The sequence below is a fragment of the Salmo salar genome, chromosome 19 (assembly GCF_965601325.2).
Source record: "Salmo salar chromosome 19, fSalSal1, whole genome shotgun sequence".
In the NCBI taxonomy this organism is placed as follows: Eukaryota; Metazoa; Chordata; class Actinopteri; order Salmoniformes; family Salmonidae; genus Salmo; species Salmo salar.
The window spans coordinates 31,074,888-31,091,718 of NC_138309.1; the positions used below are offsets into that span (position 1 = coordinate 31,074,888).

At 41.8% G+C, this 16,831-nt stretch overlaps 1 protein-coding gene across 9 annotated transcripts in view; it reads left to right on the forward strand.

The window, feature by feature from the left end:
* Window positions 1-16,831, forward strand: part of LOC106578675 (SWI/SNF-related matrix-associated actin-dependent regulator of chromatin subfamily D member 3) — a 62,511-nt gene that overhangs the window by 42,916 nt on the left and 2,764 nt on the right. For 3 of the 9 annotated variants that reach the window (XM_014157755.3, XM_014157751.3, XM_014157757.3), the window contains 12 exons: window positions 3,048-3,090; window positions 4,365-4,487; window positions 4,947-5,069; window positions 6,790-6,885; window positions 12,204-12,224; window positions 12,546-12,608; window positions 12,739-12,840; window positions 14,841-15,002; window positions 15,274-15,371; window positions 15,714-15,906; window positions 16,518-16,640; window positions 16,721-16,822. In XM_014157755.3, the coding sequence (XP_014013230.1) occupies window positions 3,048-3,090; window positions 4,365-4,487; window positions 4,947-5,069; window positions 6,790-6,885; window positions 12,204-12,224; window positions 12,546-12,608; window positions 12,739-12,840; window positions 14,841-15,002; window positions 15,274-15,371; window positions 15,714-15,906; window positions 16,518-16,640; window positions 16,721-16,822 (1,249 nt within the window). The remainder of the gene's footprint in view (window positions 1-3,047; window positions 3,091-4,364; window positions 4,488-4,946; window positions 5,070-6,789; window positions 6,886-12,203; window positions 12,225-12,545; window positions 12,609-12,738; window positions 12,841-14,840; window positions 15,003-15,273; window positions 15,372-15,713; window positions 15,907-16,517; window positions 16,641-16,720; window positions 16,823-16,831) is intronic. The other 6 variants (XM_014157758.3, XM_014157759.3, XM_014157753.3 and 3 more) reach the window with 5 other exon arrangements.

Sequence of the window (16,831 nt, forward strand, 5' to 3'; positions counted from 1 at the left end):
GAAAAAGGGGGATGCTTGCAAGCCGAAGAACACCATCCCAACCGTGAAGCACGAGGGTGGCAGCATCATGTTGTGGGGGTGCTTTGCTGCAGGAGGGACTGGTGCACTTCACAAAATAGATGGCATCATGGAGGTAGGAAAATTATGTGGATATATTGAAGCAACATCTCAACACATCAGTCAGGAAGTTAAAGCTTGGTCACAAATGGGTCTTCCAAATGGATAATGACCCCAAGCATACTTCCAAAGTTGTGGCAAAATGGCTTAAGGACAACAAAGTTAAGGTTTTGGAGTGGCCATCACAAAGCCCTGACCTCAATCCCATAGAACATTTGTGGGCAGAACTGAAAAAGTGTGTGTGAGCAAGGAGGCCTACAAACCTAACTCAGTTACACCAGCTCTGTCAGGAGGAATGGGCCAAAATTCACCCAACTTATTGTGGGAAGCTTGTGGAAGGCTACCTGAAACGTTTGACCCAAGTTAAAAAATGTATAGGCAATGCTACCAAATAATATTTGAGTGTATGTAAACTTCTGACCCACTGGGAATGTAATGGAAGAAATAAAAGCTGAAATAAACTCTCTCTACTATTATTCTGACATTTCACATTCTTAAAATAAAGTGGTGATCCTAACTGACCTAATTCCCCTAAAACAGGGAATTTTTACTAGGATTAAATGTCAGGAATTGTGAAAAACTGAGTTTAAATGTATTTGGCTAAGGTGTATGTAAACTTCCAACTTGAGCTGTAAGCATTAGATTATACCTCTGTCCTATGGTTCACTTAACACAGGGCTTCCAAAATGACATCGCTTGGACCCCAACCAGACGTACTGAGGAAGCTTGAGAGAGAACAAACCTATGACACTATTTCAAACTTGTTCTCTCAAATCAGTGTCTGGGCCCAATATTAACAATGCACCACTTTTCCGGCAATAACCTGATTCATAACAAAAACATAATGTAAACCAAGAGTCACTGAGAAGGCGCAGACTGCAGCTGCAGGACCGGACTAGAAAGGTTAGGCATCTTAACCATACCAGCACACCTCATTTGCATTAGCTGAGACCCATGGTAAGTAATCTATTGGGTGTTGTAACACAAATGATGTCCAAGACAAGAAATTAAAATATTTATCATATTTTCAATATTTTTTTCATACCCAAAGAATTTGACAAGTATGCTACTGAAGGGTTCCCTTACAGGAAAAACCACATGATTTTCACATGACATTTCACAGGTAATGCCCTGAAAACAAAACTGAGTCGTTATGGTACACATACAGTGCATTTAACATAGTGTTTTCAACTTACACAATTTCAAAGTGTGTCAAATATGTATGTTTATTTATACAGTAATTATAATTCAACGTGTCCTCACCTAATGCTAAATTGTAATTATTTCACCTCTATGGCCTATTTATTGCCTTACCTCCCTACTCTTCTACATTTACACACACTGTACATAGATTTTTCTATTGTGTTATTGACTGTACGTTTGTTTATGTGTAACTCTGTGTTGTTTTTGTCGAACTGCTTTACTTTATCTTGGCCAGGTCGCAGTTGTAAATGAGAACTTGTTCTCAACTAGCCTACCTGGTTAAATAAAGGACTTGTTCTCAACTAGCCTACCTGGTTAAATAAAGGACTTGTTCTCAACTAGCCTACCTGGTTAAATAAAGGACTTGTTCTCAACTAGCCTACCTGGTTAAATAAAGGACTTGTTCTCAACTAGCCTACCTGGTTAAATAAAGGACTTGTTCTCAACTAGCCTACCTGGTTAAATAAAGGACTTGTTCTCAACTAGCCTACCTGGTTAAATAAAGGACTTGTTCTCAACTAGCCTACCTGGTTAAATAAAGGTGAAATAAAAAAAAGAACAAAAAAAAACCTGGGATTTGAACTCAGCATTCCAATCTTTCTTCAACTCCACCATGTCCATGTCAACAGCTGATTTCACCTGTATTCCTACACTTTGGACCTCAAAGTATATCTCAGTTTTGTTAAAAATACACTCAAGAAAAACTGTATTTATCAGAGATTCAAGAGTTACATTACCAGAGAATATGCCCCACCAACATTGGACAACTGTACAAAAAATAACTCAAAATGCTGAAATAAAGTAAATGAAATCAATGATAACAGACTAGTCAGATGAACTGATGACTAAAATAGCAGTGCAGTTTGACAGTCCTCCCATATCCTCAGACTATAACTGTCCCAACCGTTGGATTATGTCACCAGATCACCAGATTTCACAAGCAAAACATGTGGAAATGTGAAATCATGTGATTGTCCACATGTGAAATCATGTGATTGTCCACATCCTGTTGTTTTCCCTAAGGGCAGTGACATTCTTGGGATGGTGTCATGGTCCCCTGGAGATTTTTGTCTAGTTCAAATGTTGTCACGTGTACTTTTATGGTATCACATGTTGAAATTTTGCATCCTCATGTTGTCATTTTTCCCCACATGAGGTAATGTTTTCACATGTGTAGTTTCATGTTATCACATGTTGTTTTTACATGTTATCACATTAACTTTACATAAGATCACAAGGGTTATAGGGTTTCTCCTCATCGGAAAGAAGAAAGTTGGATTCAGAAGCATTGTTATTGGTGGTCACATAACAAATTTGTCTCTGGAGATGGCCACAGTTGGCGTAGGAGCCAACACTCACTAACATACAAACAATATACAGCATTAATAAAGAGAAGGCTATACAGTACATTGGATGGTACAGCATGAGTCATGAGGTGTGTGTGCATGAGGTATTAAATGTGTCACTAGTCCCTGCTCTCCAGGTGGTATACCATAGTCCTGCCTCTGCTGGATCCCCCAAAACACACACATCCGCATTGCGTACATACACACACACACATGCGCAATACACACACCACTCACCCCACACACACACACACACAGCTGGGACACTGGGGTGCTGGATGTGGCCCAGCATTTTAGCAGATGGCCTGGGTGCTACGCTATCTGTCACCATAGTAACATGCTCTCTTTTTCCATTTTCTCTCTGTCTTTCTCCCTCTGTAGCGCCAAGAGAAGGAAAATGGCAGACAAGATTCTTCCACAGAGGGTGAGATTGCGTATATTTGTATTTTTCTCCCATTCCTCGAGTGTTTACGTGTTATTATCCATTCTCTGTTGAATAGAACATGTGTGTTTTTGATCTAGGGGCTTGGAGGGGCAGATGATTATGTGTTATTACAAATGGAGCGTAAAGAGATGCTCGGGTGATCAGAGGCTTGGCGCAGGCTTGGCGGTGGGCACCGTTGTTTAATGATTCCTCTTATTTTCAAATGGAATAATCAATAGACTAGTAGGAAACAGAGCCAGTATAAAATAACCTTACGGTTTAGAGGAGGCACATCTTCTCCACAGGTGAGGGTGGGTCTAGTGTGTGGTCCGCGTCAGGGCTAAACAAACCCACGTCTAGCCACTATCCTCTGCCTGCCTGCGCCACAACCTCCGCTCTCCCCTTCATGCCCCCCTGCCCCGTCTCAGCCCTGCCCAACCTGGGCATTGGTTTTATAAAGGCTGCTGCTGGCACTGGACTGGAGCCCCATGCTGCTCCCAGTCTCTCCTATGATTGTCTCTGTAGTCTGTGGGTCTTATCGTAACACAAGCCAGACAGAGGATGGAGATGGCTGCATGGCTCAGGGACAGGAAATGTCCCGCACTGCATTCTGTCTGCACGACACCTCAACTTGGTGCCAGACAGATGCAGGTAGAGAAGGAATGAGATGATCGAGGGAACAATGAAGGGAGAGACAGATAGATTAGAAAGAGGGAGAGGGGTAATGCAGTGGGAGAATCTGGGAGTCTGTGCCCAGTTTGGTAAGTAGCCTTGGCAGAGTGCAGACTCCCTCCATCTGGGGATGAGTATGGTAATGTGTCAAGGAGGGTAGGGGTGGGGTTCGCGCTGATGTGCCCGCAGCATTTCAAATGCAGACTGAGAACGACTAAAGGCTGGACTGGTACACCAATTAAGTGAGTGGTGTTGAGCAGTCACAGCTCCTGTGGGCACTACTGCCCGCTCTGTCACTCCTGTAACAGAAGGACGAAAAGATTTTTGGGGAAAATGGTGGCTTGAGAGAATAGTCACCGTTGCAGTGCAGACACCAGACATGCTTTGATCGCAGAATGCCTGACCTTAATGAAACTTAAGCTTAAATGCAAAACTCAGTCAATACCACAACGTATTGTCACAATGTTTTTTTCAGTTCAATTTTTACTGGATAATAGGATTTTTGTTCTTCTAAAGCAATACACGGGCATAGTGTTAAATATGATAGATTATGTTGTGTCAGAGACACTAAGAGTTGGTTGTTTGATTTCTCCTCTGATCAGATCCGTGAGCTGGTCCCTGAGTCACAGGCCTACATGGACCTGCTGGCCTTCGAACGTAAACTGGACCAGACCATCATGCGTAAACGGGTGGACATCCAGGAAGCCCTGAAGAGACCCATGAAGGTAACACATATCATAGGCCTGAAGTATCTCACTACTATAATATACTTTACTGTATGAGCAGCAGCAGGTAGCCTAGCGGTTAAGAGCGTTGGGCCAGTAACCGAAAGGTTTGAATCCCCAAGCTGACAAGGTGGAAGAATCTGCCGTTCTGCTCTTGAGCAAGGCAGTTAACCCCCAACAACAACTGCTCCCTGGGCGCTGATGACGTTGATTTATGGCAGACCCCCGCACCTCTCTGGTTCAGAGGGGTTGGGTTAAATGCAGAAGACACATTTTGGTTGAAATCATTCAGTTGTGCAACTGACTAGGTATTCCCTTTCCCTATATGAAAATACTATGCCCTTTGAACAATGGAACATGAAACATCTCTGTATTTTTCTTTGGTACCAAAGTGCCCAAGACTGATGTGTACAGAAATGTCCACTGGTTCCAACAGTGTCTTTGTGTTTGTGTCAACAGCAAAAGCGTAAACTGAGGCTGTACATCTCCAACACCTTCAACCCTGCCAAGCCCGACGCTGACGACTCGGATGGCAGTATTGCATCATGGGAGCTGCGAGTTGAGGGGAAGCTGCTGGATGATGTGAGTATTCTACTTCCTGTAGGACGATGGAATATCACTGGATCAATTCATCGTGATTGGTTTGTTTGATTTTGTTTAGAAAAGTACATTTTTTTCCTCATTGTGAAGTCGTCTCTGTACGATAGCGATTATGAACGGTTTCTTTTGAACTGATCCCTACCACTGAATCAGATTTCTCCTCAGTACATATTTTCTGGCAGGTTGACGTTTATTGTGATGAGTCTTGTCATGGAGGCAGAAGTGAGTGATTTTGTAAAAATTCATGAAAACAAGATTTTTGGTCTTAATTTAAGGTTAGGGTTAGCAGTGTGGTTAGGGTTAAGTTTAACACCAGATTTTATCACTTTGTGGCTTTGCCAGCTAGTGACCACTCTGGAGAACTGCCGCCAGAACATGATTCATGACGAAAAACGCTAACCAGCTATTTTATGGGGGACTGTATTTGAAATGTGGCAGCATGGTGGGTTAAATTTCCTTTTCACCATGGTGAAATACCTTCAAAAAAATCTGTGGCCATGTCTTAATCATTCAACCAAGTATGAATATTGCTAGGTCTTTGATCCAGGAGCTGCTGTGTGGAGTGTTTGCCCCACACTCATGTATGGCAGTCTTGTATAGTTCTAACATATCTCCACAATTCCACAGTCTGCCCACTTCAGTCAGCAACAAGATTAGTTTGTTTTGTTAGGCCTTCTGAGGAATGATAAATGTTTCGCTAAATGTTTGCACAGATTATTTCTGTAACATGAAAAGCAAGATGACCATAGATTTCTTTCACAGAGTAAGATCGACATCAAATGGTGGCTCAACTCTAATTCTCTCATCAGTTTTGAGTCAAGGCTGTCATTTCACAGTGGTTTGGACTATTTGAGGTTTCTGAGCCCACAAATATTTTTGGCCCACTTTTAAGGAAGTGGACTCTGAGAATATCCTGTTTTCACATTGTATGTGGTGCCTTCTACATCTTTGGTCATCCCCTTGCCCTAGGGCCTACAGTAAATTTGAGGATATCACTGCTTTGTTGTCCTAGAAATGCTGCTATAGTCAATGACTACAGTATATCAAGTTATCTAAGGCAGGTGTTAAACAGTAGTGCATAAGGGTCTAGTTGGAATCACTCCCGGAGACCGATGTTCAGTAACCAGGAAACAAACAAGGGCCTAGCCCAGCGGCCAGCAGATGGCGCTATTGAGTCGTTTCATCTTACCGTCCAAAGGGAATGCATACAGCCGGCTATACACTCGTATCCCCCGTGGACTGGTTTGTACATAAAACGTTCTATATTCAGGCTTCAAAGGAATCCATTTCTTTATTAACTCGATTTAATGTCGAGAAGACGGGAAAAAATTAGGAAAATATGCATACTTTCTTTATGAAACACCATGCTAGAATGGCTAGTGCTACTTCCTGATATTGCGCCCCGCATTCAGCCAGGGTTAGTAAACAGACTGCTGCAACTTGATTGGCTGCATGCAATACGCAACATCCGGGACTAGCATTCCCAGACATTAGCCACTTTAAAACAGTGGTGAGAAATGCTGTTTCATAAAGTACGCATGCATATTTCAGACAACAAAAAACTGCTTTACAAAGTGGGGAAACCCTATCTACAATGTAAACGTGTGTGTGAGTTTGTCCGTGTTGCACTCCTCAAATGTTCATATCAGACCAAATGTTCCGTCCATGTTAAACTAACTAACCACCTCTCTTTATTTCATAGCCTGGGAAGCTGAAGAGGAAATTCTCCTCTTTCTTCAAGAGCCTGGTGATTGAGCTGGACAAAGACCTATACGGTCCTGACAACCACCTTGTAGAGGTGAGTTCATGTTCCCTGAGGACAGCTGACCGTATACCTGTACCCTCTGTCCTCTCTCTCACTCTCGTCTCCTACCCTGTCTGTGTTCTGCCCATAGAAATAGAATGAGAATGGAATGTCAGTTGAGGAACGCTTTACTGCTTTGGGGACCCTCAAAATGGCCCCCAGTCCACTCATAATGGCGTAAATAACCTGAATGAGGACATCCATTCTATTCATTCTAATTCTATGGTGTTCAGCCTCATCCAGATCTATTCAGCAGGTTTTGGGAAAACAAGGGGTTAACTATAGTCTTTAACCACTAAAGACTCTTGGCATCGTATCTTTAGTTACAATGCAGCTCACAATGTATACCCCTGTAGAAGATTAGGCCATAGGCTAGTTATGATTCTGAGAAAGTAAATACACTACCCACTGGGCACACACTTGTTGAATCAACATTATTTCAATGTAATTTGTCAACGTATTGGGACGTGGAATCAACGTGGAAAATACATTAGATTTGAAAAAAGTCATCAACCAGTACTGTTTTCGTCTCATTTCAACCTGCCTTGTAAACATTGAAATTAGGGTAAACTTCAACTTAAATACATTGACTTAACCTGACCTACAGGTTGTTACATCAATCTAATTTCAATATAATCATGTATATGTTGAAATTGCATAGAAAATTCCATATGGTTGCATTTCAACCACAATTTCAACCAAAATTTCAACCACACATGGTTGAAATTGTTGAATTTTATATTTGATTCGACAGATTTTATTTGACCTTGTTTCAATGTTGATACTAAAATGCTGTTTGAATCAAGGGGTATATTGAAATAAAATGTGACGCTACAGTCCATGTTAAACAGTGACACCTACTGGTAAATGTGGGGTAATGCACTTCAGTGAGAACAATTTTACCATCCAAATGCCTACCTCTGTGTACCATGCTTAGATTTGGAAACAAGATGTGTACGTTTCAGCTGAACACATATAGACATTGCTCAGCATCCATACTCATTTGTGTAGACTACCTAAATAACATTGAATAGTTGACAGTAACTCCTCTAACTTTTCTTACCCAGGCTGTATGTGAATGTCAATTCGGAGTGAGGTTGGGTTTATGAAGGTAACATTGACAGCTGTTTTGCCCAACAAAGGACACCATCATGTTGGTAGTATTTCTGAGTATTTAAAACCATTTCTTTCATCTGAATTTGTCGTTTTAGGGGATTTTAACTAAGAATTGGCCTACTCCGGCCTCAGACCATTTTAAGAATATGTTTCTTGACTTTAACCTGACTCAACCGATTGCAAAACCCACACGGATTAATACAAAATCCAGCAAACTTCTCACTGATTGACCTAATTCCAGCAAATAATCCACACAAGTATTTGTCGAGTGGTGTCTTTGCTAGTGATCTCAGTGATCGCTCTCCTGTCATTGTATTAGAGATACCAAAAGGATTAACACTGATCCTCGTATAATTATGAAGAGACATTTTTCCCCCCACAAGCTTTTCTTCATGATGTGTATTACCCTGACCTCTCCTCTTATCTCAGCTGCATACCTGACCCTGAATTAGCTCTAGAATTGTTCTCATCTCTTTTTCTCTTTCTGGCAGACAAACATGCTCCCTTCAAACACCTTAGTGTAAAAAATCCTTGGTTCTCTATAGATCTTTCAGATCTAGTTATAATAAATTAAAAAAACTGGCCTGGGCTGAGGTTAGCTTTTCAGGCAAATGAGAAATAGATATACTAAATCTATCTACTTTAAGTTCTATCTCAGACTCTGGCATCATTATTGAGAAAAATGAGAAGTGATACTTTTAATCAGCATTTTATTTCAGCAGGCTTTTTATGTGAAAGCAATGTTGGTTTAATTAACCTTAGTTTGCTGCCTGCCCCTCTCCAGCCTCTAATTGGCTTGATGGAAGTTCCGTCAACTTCTAGTGAATCTTTGTTTCAACTTTCTTCAAGTGCAGTCTCAAAAACCATCAAGCGCTAAGATGAAACTGGGTCCCATGAGGATCGCCACAGGAAAGGAAGATCCAGAGTTACCTCTGCTTCAGAGGATAAGTTCATTAGAGTTACCAGCCTCTGAAATTGCAGCCCAAATAAATGCTTCACAGAGTTCAAGTAACACACATCTCAACATCAACTGTTCAAAGGAGACTGCGTGAATCAGGCCTTCATGGTCGAATTGTTGCAAAGAAACCACAATTAAAAGGACACCAATAAGAAGAAGAGACTTACTTGAGCCAAGAAACGCAAGCAATGGACATTAGACCGGTGGAAATCTGTCCATTGGTCTGATTTGTCCAAATTTGAGATTTTTGGTTCCAACCGTTGTCTTTGTGAGATGCAGAGTAGGTGAACAGACCCTAACCACACAGATGCTTCACTGTGTGGTTCCCACAGTGAAGCATGGAGGAGGAGGTGTGATGGTGTGGGGGTGCTTTGCTGGTGACACTGTCTGTGATTTATTTAGAATTCAAGGCACACTTAACCAGCATGGCTACCACAGCATTCTGCAGCGATATGTCATGTCATCTGGTTTGCGCTTTGTGGGACTATCATTTGTTTTTTAACAAGACAATGACCCAACACACCTTCAGGCTGTGTAAGGGCTATTTGACTAAGGAGATTGATAGAGTGCTGCATCAGATGACCTGCCCTCCACAATCCCCCGACCTCAACCCAACTGAGATGGTTAGGGATGAGTTGGACCGCAGAGTGAAGGAAAAGCAGCCAACAAGTGCTCAGCATATGTGGGAACTCCTTCAAGACTGTTGAAAATCATTCTAGGTGAAGCTGATTGAGAGAATGCCAAGAGTGTGCAAAGCTGTCATCAAGGCAAAAGGTGGCTACTTTGAAGAATCTCAAATATTTTGATTTGTTTAACCCTTTTTTGGTTCCTACTTGATTCCATATGTGTTATTTCATAGTGTTGATGTCTTGACTATTATTCTACATTGTAGAAAATAGTAAAAAATAAAGAAACCCTTGAATGAGTAGGTGTGTCCAGACTTTTGACTGGTGCTGTGTGTGTGTGTGTGTGTGTGTGTGTGTGTGTGTGTGTGTGTACACAGTTGAAGTCGGAAGTTTACATATACTTAGGTTGGAGTCATTAAATCTCGTTTCTCAACCACTCCACAAATTTCTTGTTAACAAACTATAGTTTTGACAAGTCGGTTAGGACATCTACTTTGTGCATGACACAACAAATCTTTACAACAATTGTTTACAGACAGATTATATCACTTATAATTCCACTGTATCACAAGTCCAGTGGGTCAGACGTTTACATACACTAAGTTGACTGTGCCTTTAAACAGCTTGGAAAATTCCAGAAAATTATGTCATGGCTTTAGAAGCTTCTGATAGGCTAATTGACATAATTTGAGTCAATTGGAGGTGTACCTGTGGATGTATTTCAAGGCCTACCTTCAAACTCAGTGCCTCTTTGCTTGACATCATGGGAAAATCAAAAGAAATAAGCCAAGACTGGTTCATACTTGGGAGCAATTTCCAAACGCCAGAAGGTACCACGTTCATCTGTACAAACAATAGTACGCAAGAATAAACACCATGGGACCACACAGCCGTCATACCGCTCAGGAAGGAGACGCATTCTGTCTCCTAGAGATGAACTTACTTTGGTGCAAAAAGTGCAAATCAATCCCAGAACAACAGCAAAGGACCTTGTGAAGATGGAGGAAACGGGTACAAAAATATCTATATCCACAGTAAAGGGAGTCCTATATCGACATAACCTGAATGGCCGCTCAGCAAGGAAAAAGCCACTGCTCCAAAACTGCCATAAAAAAGCCAGACTACGGTTTGGGGACAAAGATCGTACTTTTTGGAGAAATGTCCTCTGGTCTGAGGAAACAAAATTAGAACTGTTTGGCCATAATGACCATCGTCATGTTTGGAGGGAAAAGGGGGAGGCATGCAAGCCGAAGAACACCATCCCAACCGTGAAGAACGGGGGTGGGAGCATCATGTTGTGGGGGTGCTTTGCTGCATTACGGACTGGTGCACTTCACAAAATAGATTATGGAAAAGTATGTGGCTATATTGAAGCAACATCTCAACACATCAGTCAGGAAGTTAAAGCTTGGTCGCAAATGGGTCTTCCAAATGGACAATGACCCCAAGCATATTTCCAAAGTTGTGGCAAAATGGCTTAAGGACAACAAAGTTAAGGTATTGGAGTGGCCATCACAAAGCCCTGACCTCAAGCCTATAGAAAATGTATGGCCAGAACTGAAAAAAAGCGTGTGTAAGCAAGGAGGCCTACAAACCTGACTCAGTTACACCAGCTCTGTCAGGAGAAATGGGCCAAAATTCGCCCCAACTTATTGTGGGAAGCTTGTGGAAGGCTACTCAAAACGTTTGACCCAAGTTAAACAATTTAAAGGCAATGCTACCAAATACTTCTGACCCACTGGGAATGTGATGAAAGTAATAAAAGCTGAAATAAATCATTCTCTCTACTATTATTCTGACATTTCACATTGTTAGGATCACCACTTTATTTTAACTGACATAAGAAAGGGAATTTTTACTAGGGTTAAATGTCAGAAATGGTGAAAAACTGAGTTTGAAATTAGAAATTGAGAAACAGTACTGGTTGATTACTTTTTTCAAATCCAATGTATTTTTGACAATACATGAATAAATAACGTGGAAATGTTGATTCAACCAGTGTGTGCCCAGTGGTTATTCTCATCTACTGTATTCAGCCTATTTTGGTATTGTTGGCTACTAGAAGATCTGACATCACTCTTATTGACTTAGCAGGCGGATGTTATCATCTGAGAACAGATATTTTACTGAAAAGGCAGTAAAACACAGCCAGTCCTAAACAGCTTATTGTGGATTTTAGTATTCAATGGGGTTTCAGATCTTGAAGAATCCACTTTACCGGAGAATTAAGATTTTACCAGAGAAGGGTGTCTGGGGTTCCAACCTTTGAATTGTAAAAACATGTTTTTGACACTGTAAGCACATTCACACAAAGCCACAAGGTGTTCTAACTTGACAAAATGCTTCCTTGAGTGTTGAGGTTAGAGTACTCTCAAGGTTTCCCACCTTATAATAATTTAGCAAGGATAGATGGCATAGATAATGAATGGAATGAATCTGTCCATCAAAAGGAATGTACCACAACACAGCAATGAAGATATATTTTTGTAAACCCTACATTGAGTTAGTGGTAAAGCAGTAGAAAAGCATTCCATCAGTTCCCTCCCAGTGTTGCATGCTAAGTGGCTACAATTCACTGAAACGCAGGGAACTTTAAGTGTTTTTCTTTTCAGCTGCTGACCAGTAAAGCGAAGGTAAGATGCAGACTCAAATAACATTTCAACATAGATAAAATACCAGGGAGGGTTTGATATCTGGATATCAGAGGAGAAAATTGATACTGTAATGCCAAATAGAGGTTTTATTTGGGTAGGGTACAGTCTCAACTTGATAAGCCATGCTCTTGTTAGGTTATAAAATACTTCTGATATAGTGATTCTCAATCTGATTTATTTTATTATTTTGAATGCCAACATATGCGTTAGCGCCTCTGGAAAAACAAATGATCAACCCTTTGCTGTCTTGATAGTTCACTCAGTTCCTTACCACACCATGCATGATCTATTCTTTTACAGCGATTCAGCCTTCCAAAAGACAACATACTCAAAGGGTCGAGAGCAAGGCTGCTCGTTGAAAGTGTACACATTTGGTTTTGTATTCTTTTATCGTCTTTGTGTGCACGTTTGTATGTACATATTCTGGAATTCTGTGGCCGGTGCCTGTAGGTAGTGTTCAAGGTGGGGTTTCTGTCTCTGTGTTTCCTGCTAGTGGCACCGCACTCCCACCACCCAGGAGACGGACGGCTTCCAGGTGAAGCGGCCAGGGGACGTGAGCGTGCGCTGCACACTGCTGCTAATGCTGGACTACCAGGTGAGGGCGCCATAGACAAGAATTGTACTTTTGAATTCCGTAAAGTCAGTGTGGAAGAGGTGAAAAAAAATTGTTGTCTATCAACAGTGACAAGCCACCAGGGTCTGACAATCTAGATGGAAAATTACTGAGGATAATAGCAGACGATATTGCCACTCCTGTTTCCCACATCTTCAATTTAAGCCTACTAGAGAGCGTGTGCCCTCAGACTTGGAGGGAAGCAAAAGTCATTCTGCTACCCAAGAATAGTAAAGCCCCCTTACCTGGTTCAAATAGCCGACTAATCATCCTGTTACCAACCCTTAGTAAACTTCTGGAACAAATTGTTTGACCAGATACAATGCTATTTTACAGTAAACAAATTGACAACAGAATTTCAGCATGCTTATAGGGAAGGATACTCAACAAGTACAGCACTTACACAAATGGCTGAGAGAAATTGATGATGTAATGATTGTGGGGGCTGTCTTGTTAGACTTAAGTGCAGATTTTGACATTATTGATCATAGTCTACTGCTGGAAAAACATGTGTTATGGCTTTACACCCCCTGATATAATGCGGATAAAGAGTTACTTGTCTAACAGAACACAGAGGGTGTTCTTTAATGGAAGCCTATCAAATATTATCCAGTTAGAATCAGGAATTCCCCAGAGTAGCTGTTTTGGCCCCTTGCTTTTTTCAATTTTGACTAACGACATGCCACTGACTTTGAGTAAAGCCAGAGTTTCTATGCATGCGGATGACTTAACACTATACACGTCAGCTACTACAGCGACTGAAATGACTGCAACACTCAACAAAGAGCTGCAGTTTCAGAGTGGGTGGCAAGGAATAAGTTTGTCCTAAATATTTCTAAAATAAAAGCATTGTATTTGGAACAAAACACTCACTAAACCCTAAACCTGAACTTTATCTTGTAATAAATAATGTGGAAATTGAGCAAGTTGAGATGACAAAACTGCTTCCCACGGGGGGCCAGCAAAAAAAATGTATGAAATTGTATGAAATGTATGCATTCACTACTGTAAGTCGCTCTGGATAAGAGCGTCTGCTAAATGACTAAAAATGTAAATGTAAATGCTTGGAGTAACACTAAATTGAACTGTCATGGTCAAAACATATTGATACAGTAGTAGCTAAGATGGGGAGAAGTCTGTCTATAATAAAGTGATGCTCTGCCTTAACAAGGCAGGTCCTACAGTTTTGTCACACCGTGACTACTGTTCAGTCATGTGGTCAGGTGCCACATAAAAGGACTTAGGAAAATTGCAATTGGCTCAGAACAGGACAGCACGGCTGGCCCTAATATTAATAATATGCATGTCAATCTCTACTGACTGAAAGTGGAGAAGAGATTGACTTCATCACTACTTTTATTTATGAGAGGTATTGATATGTTGAATGCACCGAGCTGTCTGTCTAAACTACTGGCACACTGCTCGGACACCCATGCATACCCCACAAGACATGCCACCAGAGGTCTCTTCACAGTCCCCAAGTCCAGAACAGACTATGGGAGGCACACAGTACTACATATAGCCATGACTACATGGAACTCTATTCCACATCAAGTAACTGACTCAAGCAGTAAAATTTGATTTAAAAAAAACAGATAAAAAAAACACCTTATGGAACAGCGGGGACTGTGAAGCAACACAAAGGCACAGATACACACACACACATACGATAACATACGCACTATACATACACATGGATTTAGTCATGTAGATATGTGGTAGTGTAGGGGCCTGATGGCACATAGTGTGTTGTGAAATGTATTGTAATGTTTTAAAATTGTATAAACTGCCTTAATTTTGCTGGACCCCAGGAAGAGTAGCTGCTGCTTTGGCAGTCCTTTTAATTTTCAGTAGTGCACGAGGCTAAAATCTATTTAGAGGACTTACAAAACTCTAACAAGTGTCCCCAAAGCAGCTGTCATCTGGCAGTTGTAATAGTTCCTGAGGTCAGTCGGCTAGTACTGACTGTGACCTCTCCGCAGCCGCCCCAGTTTAAACTGGACCCTCGTCTGGCTCGGCTGCTGGGTATCCACACCCAGACCCGCTCCTGTATCATCCAGGCCCTGTGGCAGTATGTCAAGACCAACAAGCTACAGGACTCCCATGACAAGGAGTACATCAACTGTGACAAGTACTTTCAGCAGGTAGACTACACCCTTCTAGTTCTCCTCTGGTACTGTATTACCTGTTAGCTGTTGCCATAATATCTTCAGTAGGGAGAGTATGCCTTTTGCTATTGGCTGCGTCCTGAATTGCACCCTATTCTCTATATAATTCATTAATTTTGACAAGATCCCTAAGGCCCTAGACAAAAGTAGTGCACTATAAATGGAATATGGTGCCATTTGGGAGACACACATTTGCCCTTCCCTGCTGATATGTCTGTATTCTGCAATGTTATTGTCTTCCTCTCAGATCTTTGACTGCCCGAGGCTCAAGTTCTCGGAGATCCCCCAGCGTCTCACCAACCTCCTCCTGCCCCCTGACCCCATCGTCATCAACCACGTCATCAGGTGAGTAGCTTACACTTACTGTAACACCTACCTGGCTACTTCCTGGTTTGAATTGAAGGATGATGATAAAAGGAATTTTTGTATGTTATGAAAATGTAAAAACCTAGCAGATGAATACATTTGAAAAGCTATAAGATAACAATATGGGCACAGTGCTTCACAGTTAATACTGTCCCAAAGGGTAGATAATCCAATAAAAGTGTAAAGGCTGGGAGGCAAGAATCCTGGTAAGATACAGACAGACCACTAGCATTCTTGCCTTCCAGGCTTTTCATTTTTATTACATTTGAAATGTTGCCAACAAACCTCAGTCTCACCATCCTTCCCCGCCTCTCCATGCAGTGTGGACCCTAACGACCAGAAGAAGACGGCATGCTATGACATTGATGTGGAGGTGGAGGACCCCCTGAAGAGCCAGATGAGCAGCTTCCTGCTCTCCACCGCCAACCAGCAGGAGATCGCCTCATTGGACAACAAGGTGGGACAACCACACAGGAAGGATAGCCAATCACAATTACCCAAGATGACCTTAAAGGTAGATTTACATTGCGGAGTTGTGTGACGACTAATTACCGTCAGTTATTTGTGAATTAGAGTTCATGGCTGTCTGACCGTGTCGGATAGATTTCTATCTGATTCTCCCGGAGAATCTTGTTGCCCGAAATGCAATCACCAGGGTTGGGGTCAATTCCATTTCAGTTCTGGAAGTACACTGAAATGCTTTTCAATGGGGAAAATTTGGAATAAACATTTGGTTTACTTTCTAAATTGACTGGAATTGAAATGGAATCGACCCCAACCCTTGCTAACACTTTTGCGCGCGCCGTGGATAAACAATCGCACTGGTATAAATTGCATGTCGGCCGTGTGGAGAAAATCGCTGTATTGTCAGAGCTGGGACCGTTATTCCCACATCTCCACAATGTAAATCTACCTTTACATAGGTGTTGTGGCTTCATGTTCCTGTGGGAAAAGCCTTGATCTTTACACCGTCACCCCCATTTCTTACACAACTATTTGAATGCAAATTCTGAAGAAATGCAGTGGCTCAAATAAATTGGTGTATTGAAATTGGAAAGTTATTTTCATATGCTTAGATCTGTGTAAGCTGTCCTCTAACATCAGTGATCATTATGAACCCTGTAGATCCATGAGACCATTGAGTCCATCAACCAGTTGAAGATCCAGAGGGACTTTATGCTCAGCTTCTCCAGGGATCCTAAGGGCTACATCCAGGACTGGCTCAAGTCCCAAAGCAGAGACCTGAAGGTGAGGGCCCGACACACACACACATACACACGCACGCACACACACACCTCTGACCAACAGTGCTCTCTGATTGGCTGCAGCTGATGACAGACGTGGTGGGGAACCCAGAGGAGGAGAGGAGGGCGGAGTTTTACCACGAGCCCTGGTCCCAGGAGGCTGTCAGTCGCTACTTCTACTGCAAGGTGAGGAGA